This window comes from Xyrauchen texanus, chromosome 9 (genome assembly GCF_025860055.1).
Source record: "Xyrauchen texanus isolate HMW12.3.18 chromosome 9, RBS_HiC_50CHRs, whole genome shotgun sequence".
NCBI classification, from domain to species: domain Eukaryota; kingdom Metazoa; phylum Chordata; class Actinopteri; order Cypriniformes; family Catostomidae; genus Xyrauchen; species Xyrauchen texanus.
The window spans coordinates 32,312,125-32,324,152 of record NC_068284.1 but is presented as its reverse complement, the minus strand read 5'-3'; the positions used below and the strand labels follow the sequence as shown (position 1 = coordinate 32,324,152).

The 12,028-nt window shown below is 40.7% G+C and overlaps 1 protein-coding gene across 1 annotated transcript in view; it reads right to left on the bottom strand.

Annotated features, from left to right (window-relative positions):
• Window positions 1–12,028, bottom strand: part of LOC127649716 (astrotactin-1-like) — a 560,423-nt gene that overhangs the window by 142,171 nt on the left and 406,224 nt on the right. Inside the window, exon 18 of the mRNA XM_052134948.1 lies at window positions 5,468–5,572. Within this exon, the coding sequence (XP_051990908.1) occupies window positions 5,468–5,572 (105 nt within the window). The remainder of the gene's footprint in view (window positions 1–5,467; window positions 5,573–12,028) is intronic.

The following is a 12,028-nucleotide window of genomic DNA, read 5'->3' as shown; positions in this document are numbered from 1 at the left end:
ATTCAATTCATGTATACTATGGAAAGAACTGCAAAATCTCTTGGTAAAAGGGGCCATAGAACCTGTTCCCCTTCCAGAGAAAGAGTCAGGCTATTACAGCAGATACATCCTGGTTCCCAAGAAGGCAGGGGGTTGCGTCCGATTCTAGATCTTCGCTTTCGGGGACGAAGCCTTCCAGTATCGGGTTCTTCCATTCGGCCTAGCCCTATCACCCTGCACATTCACAAAATGAATGGATGCAGCACTGGCTCCTTTGCGACTCCAGGGCATCCGCATTCTGAATTATTTAGCAGTTCAGCACAGAGATATCGTCTTGGCTCATCTAGGTTCTCTGGGTCTGAGACTCAACGTCAAAAAGAGCGTTCTTTCTCCGACCCAGGAAATTACCTATCTAGGGATTATATGGAACTCGATCACGATGCGGGCACAGTTGTCTCCCGCTCGTGTCAGGTCCATCCAGAACTCCCTGAGCAATCTCAGGCTAGGTCAAGGTTGCACTCTTCGTCAGTATCAACGAATAGTAGGTCTCATGGCGTCTATGTCCAAGGTGATTTCTTTGGGCCCAAGGGGAATGGGAGGGTCATCAGCTCGATTGGCACATATCAGCTCGAGCTGATGGCAGTATTTCTGGCCCTGAAATACTTCCTCAGACATCTGAGAGGCTGCCATGTCCTTATGCGGGTAGACAACACAGCAGCAGTCTCCTATATAAACCATCAAGGAGGTCTACGTTCTCGGCACCTGAATTTGCTGGCACGTCAGATTCTACTTTGGGCCTAGGGCAAGCTCCTGTCACTCAGGGCAGTTAACATCCCTGGACGCCTAAATGTGGGAGCAGATTTTCTGTCCAGACAAAACATACCGAGGGGCGAGTGGAAACTCCACCCCGAGGTAGGAAAGCAAATTTGGGAAAGATTTTACAGAGCAGAAGTGGACCTCTTCACCTCTCAAGAGACTGCGCAATGTCCCCTCTACTTCTGTCTGAGTCACCCAGCCCCCCTGTGTCTGGACGCGATGGCACATACATGGCCAGAATGTGTCTGTATGTGTTTCCCTCGGTTTCTCTGCTCTCGGGAGTCTTGACCCCTCGCTGGCCAAACAGGATTTGGTTCTCAGAGATGATATCTCTCCTCGACGGCTCGCCTTGGGCGATTCCAGACAGGAGGGACCTTCTGTCTCAGGCACAGGGTACGATATTTCATCCCCGGCCCGAACTGTGTAAACTTCATGTTTGGCCCCTGAAGGGTACCAACTGAGGGACACAGGGCTGTCACCTGAGGTTATCGAGACCATTCTTAGTGCTAGAGCTCCCTCTATCAGATGAATCTACACCAATAAATGGGGTGTCTTCGAAAAGTGGTGCAGTTCACATAGTGCAGATCCTGTCAACTGCCAAATTGTTTCAGTTCTGGACTTTCTGCAGGAAAAACTGTCAGCAGGCATATGCCCGGCTACTCTCAGGGTTTGTGTGGCCACCATTTCAGCTTGCCACGCCTTGATGGACAGGGTGCCTTTGGGGAGGCATCCTCTACTTGCTTGCTTCATTCGTGGTGCCATGTGACTGGGGCCTCCTGTTAGGACCAGACCTCCTTCATGGGACTTAGCAATAGTCCTGGAGGGTCTGGTTGAGACCCCCTTTGAACCTCTAGAATCAGTGTCTGACAGACTTCTGACTCTCAAGATGGTCTTTCTTATGGCGATTACCTCTCTTAAGAGGATTGGGGATCTACAGGCTCTGTCTATTTTGCCGGCCTGTTTAGAATTTGCCCCAGGTATGGCCAAAGCTATTCTGCATCCTCATCCTGACTACCTTCCTAAGGTGCCTTTTTCGACACTACATCCTGTCACTCTGGAAGACTTCTGCTCCCCACCGTTTTTAACGCCGGAGCAGGAAAGACTTCACGGACTCTGCCCAGTCCATGCCCTTCAGGCTTATGTCCACCGCACTAGCAGTGGTGTAAGTCAGGGAAATTATTTGTCTGCTATGGGCGCCGCAACAGGGGGGCGGCCGCTACCAAGCAGACTGTCACATTGGGTGAGGGATGCTATTGCCCTGGCCTAAGAGGCACGCAGTCAAGATTCGCCAGTAGGTGTCAGGGCTCACTCCACCAGAGGGGTCGCCTCCTCTAAAGCCTTGGCTAGAGGGGTCCCTCTGCAGCAGGTTTGTGATGCGGCAGGCTGGTCCTCTCCGCACACATTCATCAGATTTTATATAGTTTGGATGTTCATGCTACTCCGGGCTCTTACGTCCTTAAGTCGACATTTCAAGCTCATGCCTGAACAAGTTTGTGATGTGGCAGGCTGGTCCTCTCCGTGCACATTCATCATTTTTTATGGCAGGCTCATGCCTGAACAAGTTTGTGATGCGGCAGGCTGGTCCTCTCCACACACGTTCATCGAACTTTATGGGTTAGATGTTTCTGCTACTCTGGACTCTTACGTCCTTGAGTCGACATCTCACACTCATGTCTGAACAAGTTTGTGATGCGGCAGGCTGGTCCTCTCCGCACACATTCGTCAAAATGTATGGTTTAGATGTTTATGCTACTCCGGGCTCTTATGTCCTTGAGTTGACATCTCAAGCTCATGTCTGAGACCTCTCGCGTTTTTGTGAGCACACTTCACAACCATAGGGGTCCGGACAGCCCCAGTGCGGCGCCGTGGGTATTGCGTTCCCAAAAGCGCTTAGCAAAGCACAGCATCATAGTGAAGCTTTTTGTAAAGGGAACGTCTCTGGTTACATGTGTAACCCATGTTCCCTGAAAAAAGCGGAACAAGATGCTGCGCTTGCTGTACTGGGACGTCCCAGGACTGCTCTTCAGAAAAAGATATCTGACGACACGCTGGTGACGCCTCTATTTTATAGCCTGGCCACAGGTGCATCTAATGATCTCACCAGCCGAGGCTATAAATTCCGGTCACTGTTCATTGACGTGTTACACACATATTCACAGCTGGTCACAATGCAGGATTGTTCCCATAAGCGCTTAGCAAAGCGCAGCATCTCGTTCCGCTTTTTTCAGGGAACAAGGGTTACACATGTAACCCGAGACGTTTTATCATATTGTAGCTGCTGTTTATAAAAGCAAAAAGACACAAGTCTGGGTGATACAGTGATTTTAACAAGACTGAGGGGGTTTGTGCTTTGCTAATTTCTGGTACATTTACACTATTACCAACAATTTTAAATCTTCCTTATTAAATGCTCATTTTCCGTACAGTTACTTTACAATTTCAAAGCTTTATTATTAAATGCTTATTTTTTGTACAGTTGCACTATTTTGACAATCTCAATGTTTTATTGTTAAAAGCTTATTTTCAATACAGTAACCATATTATTCACAATATCAAAGCTTTATTATTAAATTCTCATTTTCAGAAGTTACTCTAGTATGCACAATTTCAAAGCTTTATTATTAAATGCTAATTTCAGTACAGTTTCACTATGATTGAAGATTTAAATCTTTATTAAATCACATACATTTTTCAGTACAGTTAAACTATGATTAAAAATGTAAATTTTAAGTAGAGTAAGACTATGCTTCACTGCATGGTTCAAATAGCAATGTGTCAAGAGATTGAGAGAAAACATTATCTGGCATTGCTCTGTGTGAAATGAAGTCATCTGGGAAAACAAGGGAAGGATGAACAGCAAGGCTCTGCAGAGGTCTTCAGCTCTTTTGTGTAGGCTGACATTTGATATTTTGAAACACAAAATATCCAGCATAAAATTAAGTGCATACTTTTAGACTTGCAGAATTTACATTTCCCTAAAGTAGTTCAGAATGTAAATTAAATGTTTGCAAGCTCTAAAATATTTGTTAGACAACACAGCTCAGTAGATTTCATGCAAAGAAAACATTTTATTTATCTTATAAAAAAACTATTCTTGTAGAGATTTGTAGAATGTTATTCATCTTCTGAAAACATTTCCAGTATATATTCATAGAATGCTCAGAGGAGCGGTCTGGGTTTGCTGTTGATTTTGAGCAAAAACAAGAGATCAATTTTTACTAGACAGAATTTGCATTAACCCTCAAACAAGAGGACTCAGAAAGGTCAGGAAAGATGAGGTAAAACTAGAAAATTGGAACTGAAAATGTAAAAACTTCCACTTCTCAGTCAGATGACAAATGAATACTTTTTAATGTTAATGGGATGAGAAGAGGGAAGTGATGCAAGCGGGAAGAGCGAGTAAATCACATTTTAAAGGCCACCTAAGCCATTTATTAATAGGGAGTATTACTTCTAGAACTGCACTAGGGGTCTACTCATTAAATATACAACATTCATTAAACAAATGAGGCGAATGCTCTCATGGTACAAATACAAACCCAAAGTCCAAGTAAAGTGACAAAGATGCTCTGCCTCTTTATTCATCTTTGAATCATAGACTTTTGTCTTCTTTAAAGACCCCGTGAAATGGCTTGACAAGCACCCTTTTCTTTCCTTTGTTGATGCAATTCTTAATGAAACAGGAAGTTGAGGCTGCTTTTGTTTACTTCACGACTAGCATTATTATTCTAGAGAGCACGTTATTAAATAAAATCTGTGTAGTGTAAGATAAGTTATGAATATTAAGCTAAGCTAAGCTTAGCTGGTTGGCTAGTCATAGCTGGTCTCCCAGACTGGTCAGTTAGCAGGTTTTAAAGAAGCTTTGTTCAAGTTTCAGGTAGTAAGACTGGGAGACCAGCTTAAACCAGCTTAAATGTGTATATCTGTTACTGTTAAAGATTGTTTGTGAAAGTTTCCATTATAGCACAGGTACATCTACCAGACGTCTATTTGACGTGTGTGTTTACATCTAAATAGTGTCTTTTTAATGTTGTTTGCTCACCTGCAATACATCAATAAGATGTATGTCAATAAGTATGTCTCGGATATAAATAAGACATTCACCAGATGTTTATGAGATGTTCATGGTTTAGAATGTTTGTAAATCTGGTCTTTTTAAGATTTTTAGCAAATTCTGATGCTTTCCAGATGAAAAGATCTAAAATAGACATCTCGGAGATGTACAAGTGGTATCTGGGTAAGGAGTACACTAGCATATACAGTAAATGTTTTCAAAGCACACAAATATTACCTAAAAGCCTTAAAACTCCCAATTTCTAAGGATCTTTCAAATCCCAGCTGGAGAGTAGAAGTTTATTAAACACACTAACTCTCTGGGATCAACAAAGCACTGAGAACCGCCTCACACCACCGAGACATATTTGATGGTATTGAGGTTTTGCTTCACTAACTACTCATCAGAGCTGACCTAGTGCAGTCAGGGATCCATAGTGAGATCACTCAGATACAAAGTGAAGAAAAAAAGGCAGTCTACCAGAACAAAAAAGGTATGGCCGTCTAGCCTGATGTCTCTTTAAAACCAACAAATTTACTGTCTGCTCCATCATGTAATACAAGCTTGTCCTAAATACTTCATCAAAACATACATTGAAGAATGATGAGACTGTTTTACCTTGAGAGAGGGTCCACTGATTAAGCTTCACATGGTACATAATGGACCGCAGCTTCCAGTGCTGAACCAAGGGGTAACCAGTAACCTCACTGTAGTTTACCATACCTATAATGTAAAAACATAGAGTATGTGAAAAAGACAAAGTTATTTTTTAAAAACAAAATATATTATTACAAATGCAATTTAGTTACACTAACTTGTATGCAGTGGCCCCAAAAAGTATTTGGTCACATTTAAAAAGCCTTAAAATTGCATTAGAAATGTATGTATAAATACAGTTCATACAGGTGTCCTTGCAGAGTAATCTTATGGATAGTTAATCACATTATCTATGGATAATGTTACACTAAACAGAAAGTGTAACAATAGTATTGGTCTTCATATTGAACAGTTTATCAATTGTTTTATAATTTCAAACATAAATAACTTATTTTTGTGAAGTGTATTGCTTGAAAAGTGTGCAAGTGCCATTTGGTTTGATATTTTGTTATATTTTGCAATGACATTCAAACATTTTTAAGTGTGTCTTAAGTTCAAATACATTTTGGGGTCACTGCATTTATGATGATAGCTGCAACGTAGACCAGATCCTCTTTGTGCTGGGTTGACAGTTGACACAGAGTAAATGCATGACTGTGAATCCCTTAATACACAGACAATCCCAGTCTGAAATGATTTTTGAAATAGTGTTTGCTAATCCTAACCTTGTTCAATTGGGTACATTCTCTACTTCTCATGAGCACATGACATCAGGGCAGTCAAGTACCATACCCTGATCTGATGTGGCTTGAAATTTACAGTATTTGGATTACACAGAATTAAATGAGCAGTAAAAGACAAACAGCGGCAGTTATCATTTGTCTGTCAGTGCAAAAATGTGCACTGTCCATAAAATGAAAGCACTGACTTGAAAATGAAAACTGACTATTGTTATCCATTTTTATCCATTGACTATAAATCACTCTTGATTATTTTAGTGGATGAAAAGAAAAATCCATAATACATATATATGAAAACCTTTGAAAATAAGTTTAATATCTTATGGAATTTTGCATCTCAAGTAAACACACCTTATTTAAAGTGTATTTAGATTTTCAAAATTCAAGATACAGGAATACAAGCTAATTAAATATATATTTTCTGAGAATAAGTATAAATATCAAACAATATTCATATATCAATAATAAATATATAATAATAATAATTTACTGTATAATAACTTAGCTTCTCAACTAAATGTATCTTGTTTAAGTGATCTCAATATATTTATATTAAAGCACTGACTTAAAATTAAAAAATTAAAAAGGATATTGATACAGTATACGTTTTTACACATTGACGATGGAATACCTTAAAGTAAATACAGTAAACTGATATTTCCTGATCTCTGTTCACTGATAGCTACAGTATATAAAAAGATATATCTAGAAAATTCAAACCATAGACAACAACATGGTATTGCTAAAAGACATAGCTCTGCAGATTTGTGTAAATTAAATCCATTGTGCTATTCTTCATTTATCATCCAACTCTCCTTAACATATGAGCCATCACTTTTCTACCCATGGCTACCCTGTGAGTTAAAATCTCACATATCGCCATATGTTTGAGCGGGCGGCATAATCAATCATCTCGTCTCCTATAGCAACTGTCAGCCACACCACGCCATCTAGGGAATACACAGCTATGTATCAATTTAATCCCACCTTCATATATAGCACATCTGGACGATCACACAAACCAAAGCATATCCTGTCTGCACCATGCAGGCTGGGTATACAAGCATATTGCTTTCCAAAACAGATCTGACATCTCTTTTAAAACCCAAACCAATGTTCTGTTGTACAAATAAATCTCTCTTGACATTAACATGGATTTGCTTTGACAAATCATTTTAGACTAGTGCTAACATTTCAGTGATGGATTTTCAATAATGAATTCATAATATCTGTAAGCTGTTGATAGCAGGGATTCCATTATAAACAGAGGACAGGTGGTGAAGACAACAGCACTACATCATCTGCTCTAAGCCTTCAGTTTTAATGAGTGGTACTTTCTCAAATTCTTAAAGGAGCAGTTGAGCCAAATATTTTTAATTTGTCATCATTTACTCACCCTCATGCCATTCTGACCACGTCTTATTTTCAGTCTGTCATAACACATAAAAGGTGAACTTTTTAAGAACATCCTGGCCACTGTTTTCCATATAATGAAAGTGAATGAGGAATGGGACTGTCATGCTCCAATATCACTAAAAAAGCATCATGAAAGTATCATAAAATGGTCCATATGGGTTTCTTCCGAATCTACAAAATACAATTCCTGTGTGAGAGGAATTGACCGAAATGTAAGTTGTTATTCACAGACATCCTGCCTAGCTCTCCTTGGCACATTCATGAAAGTACATAAGTGAAGTAGCGATGTGAGGTTGATCCAGTTCACAAAACTTGTCTGAATGATTTATTCACGAAAGGGACTGATCCAGATTCTCAAGTTCAACTCACAGACTCACTGATACAGTTGCAGCGGTTAACACCCACTGAAGGTTAAGATTATCAATGAATAAAAAATAACACTTGGAATATAGCACACAAGTCATATGGACCACTTTTATGAAACTTCTATAGTGATTTTCAAAAATACTTTTATGGATACTTTCAAAAATGACACTTTTGTGTTCTACGGAACAAAGTCATACAGTACAGGTTTGGAACAACATGAGGTGAATTGTTTTGTTGGTTGAACTATGCCTTTAATGAGAAAGTAAAACTGTTGAACAAATAGCTTTATTCCTGTATGCATGCTCCCTTGTTCTCTAGGGCAGGCAGCTTTCTGACACTGAGCACAAATGTGATGAATAAGCTTCTAAATACGCTGCTCATGCACTAACCTCACCTTGTGCAGTTCCCACTTAAACCATCTAAAAGGGGGAAACTGTGCGTGCCCCTGTAGAGTGTGTCAGTGTCAGTGGGATGCATGTCAGAGTTTGGATAAATAATAACAAGCATCAAGCTTGTTTCTATGCTAAAACCATCCGCTTTAGAGGGCCATGTCTCCTTTTTACCCCATGGGCACCTTGCTCTCATTGTCTGACAGAATGATTAATTTGACTGAACTTCACATCACAAACACAAGTTCAGAGGCTGGAGTCATCTCTGCCATTCTGCTGTGTGCCTTTGGGTGGTGGCATCATTAGCAAGGAATGATCAGGCAAGCAGGCAGACAATCAGGGCCAATGCTACGATTTGAATATCAAAGTGAGTACAAAAGACAACCCTAAAATAAACAAACACCCGTTTACATCAGTATGCAAGGGCTTAAAAAATGTACACACATATGCAGACTGCCAGACATACAGTGCCATTCAAAATCTGAGCCTACTTGAGAAAAATATTAAAGAAATATTAAGCTCAATTAACAACATTTCTGGAATATTATTGATTTCCACAAAAACTATTCTGGTTACAGTAAGGTACTTACATGTTAATTGGGGCAGTCCATAAACATTTAAATACACATTGTTTAAGATGAAAAGAGTATTCATGTTAACCTAATTTTACTGTGATAAAATCATTATTAACCTTATCTGTGTAAAGTTATGCACCATATTACAAAAAACTCTGTAATTGTGGCATTTGAATAAAAAGAATAAAAATAAAGTATAGGACAAGAGAACATTTTAATATCAAATTGCATGCTGTCAATGCTCTGAACAGTAGGGAGACAGCCCATAACTCACTTATGCATGGCCAAATACTCTATTTAGAATCCTCTCGCTGGGAGATTCATAGCAACATCCACTGGTGGCAGCCATCGTATGGCTCATGTAACCCTATTAACAGCTGTGCCCTGTGTTCTATTTCACTCATGGATGAGCTGAAGAATGGATGACTACAGGGGAAATGATAGAACATTGGGACTTACAGTATGTCAGACTTCAACAGGCTTATCTAATAGAGGGTTACTGGTAAAGCTGTGAAGATGACATATTCTCAATGCACTCATAAGATACTTTGAAAATAGTCTATTAACCAAAAAAAAGAAAAGTATTTTATTTGGCAAAATATAAAATAACTGATTGTAATAAAGTCAATAATAATAATAATAATAATAATAATAATAATAATAATAATATGACAAAGTTGTAAACTTGGCAATAACTTAAAATATTCGAAAAAGTTAGTATTTTAATGTTCAAAAATTAGCCTCCATTCACTTCCATTGTAAGTGCCTCACTATAACCCAGATTTTTGCTTTTTTTAAAGGAAAGGAGGGGCAAGTCAAAATAAATTTAGTATTCAATATTATGCCACAAATGCTGCCAATTGAGCTTAACTTGTATAAAACCCAGAATATTCCTTTACAGTTCTCAATTTTAATTAAACAAAAAAACTGTTAGAAATTCTGCACACTGTGCCAATTTGCTTGATAAACTTAATACCTTTTTCAGATTAAAAAGGCACTTAGACCTATCAATTTTACAGCAGCCAAACGATTGTCCTTATCTGAAATGACAGCTTGTACTGTATGCTATAGTTTGCTGTGTGGTCAAATATGTTATGATCAGGTCTTGTAAGTATATGAAAATACAAGTATATTTCAGTGATACTTTATTAAATCTACTTATTGTAGATTTAATAAAGTATCTTGTATAAAACCTCAAGATGGCGCCGAGTATGGCTGCTGCGTTGCGAGCTCCGTTACAACACTGCGGTTTATTGTTTGTTTTGTTTACAGTTCTTTGTTTTTTTTGTCTTGGATGTTGTCTGCCTTATTGTTTATGACAGCCAAACGCTTTTGGACATTGGTTCTACAATTTCACATCGAAAACCGGACTTCAAATTCCTTAATGCCGAGGACACGCCGGCGGAGCCATTTGTCTGGGCTGCCCGGCCGCGGAAACGTAGAAGGAAAAGAGGAAAACGAGCCGGCGTTCTCATCAGAGTAAGACGTTGTGCAAATTGACCCCCGCTACCCAGTATACTACTGGCAAATGTTCAGTCTCTGGACAACAAGCTCTGCGAGCTGAGAGCGCGGATCTCTTTCCAACGAGAGACGAGAGATTGCTGTTTTATCTGCCTTACAGAAACCTGGCTGGCTGCGGAGATTCCAGACTCGGCCATCGAAATCACAGGCTTTTCCGTGCACCGAGTGGACAGAGCGAAAGACCTCTCTGGTAAAAGCAGAGGTGGTGGTGTATGTTTTATGAGCAACAAATCATGGTGTGATCAGAGGAACGTACATTTCATCAAGTCTTTCTGCTCTCCTGATCTGGAATATCTCATGCTTCTGTGTCGACCATTCTGGCTGCCGAGGGAATTCACAGCGGTCATCATCACAGCTGTGTACATCCCCCCACAAGCCGACACAGACCTGGCACTCAGGGAACTGTATGGGAGTATAAGTGAGCAGGAAACCACGCACCCTGAGGCTGCGTTCATTGTTACCGGGGACTTTAACAAAGCCAACTTCAAAACAATCGCTCCAAAATACCACCAACACATAAAGTTCAACACACGAGGGGACCGGGGTTTAGATCATTGTTACTCTCCTTTCCAGGATGGCTACAAATCCATCCCCCGCCCCCCACTTGGCAAATCGGACCACACTTCCATTCTGCTTTTGCCCGCTTACAAGCAGAAGCTGAAACGGGAAGCACCCACCCTCAGAACGATCCAGTGCTGGTCGGACCAATCAGATTCTGCGCCACAAGACTGTTTTGATCACGCGGACTGGGAGATGTTCCGGTCCGCCTCTGATGACGACATCGAGGTTTACGCTGACAGCGTAACGTGTTTCATCAGGAAGTGCGTAGAGGATGCTGTTCCGACCAAAACAATATGGATATACCCAACCAGAAACCATGGGTTAACGGCGAGGTTCGCGCGGCACTCAATGCGCGGTCCTCCGCTTTTAATTCTTCTAACACGGAGGAGCGTAAACAAGCCAGTTATGCCCTCCGTAACACCATCAGTGAAGCCAAACGCCAGTACAGGCACAAACTTGAAGGTCAATTCAACACCACTGACTCTAGAAGCATGTGGCAGGGAATTAAACCATCACGGACTACAAACGGAATAAAGACTCCGCTGTGAACACCGCTGCATCTCTCCCGGACGAACTTAATACATTTTATGCTTGTTTTGAGGACAATAACACCGCCCTCGCGGAGAAAGCACTCGCTGCTGACGCTACAGAGGTTGATTCACTCTCCGTCTCTGTTGTGGATGTAACCCGATCCTTCCGACGGGTGAACATCCGTAAAGCCGCGGGTCCAGACAGCATTCCGGGCCGCGTCATCAGAGCTTGCGCGAATCAACTGGCTGGTGTTTTTACGGACATTTTCAATCTGTCCCTCTCCCTGTCTGTAGTCCCCACATGCTTCAAAACATCAACCATTGTGCCTGTACCGAAGCAAGCCACAATCACTTGCTTAAATGACTGGCGTCCTGTTGCTCTGACCCCCATCATCAGCAAATGCTTTGAAAGGTTAATCAGAGATTACATCTGCTCTGTTCTGCCCCCCTCTTTGGACCCATTGCAGTTTGTCTACCGCAACAA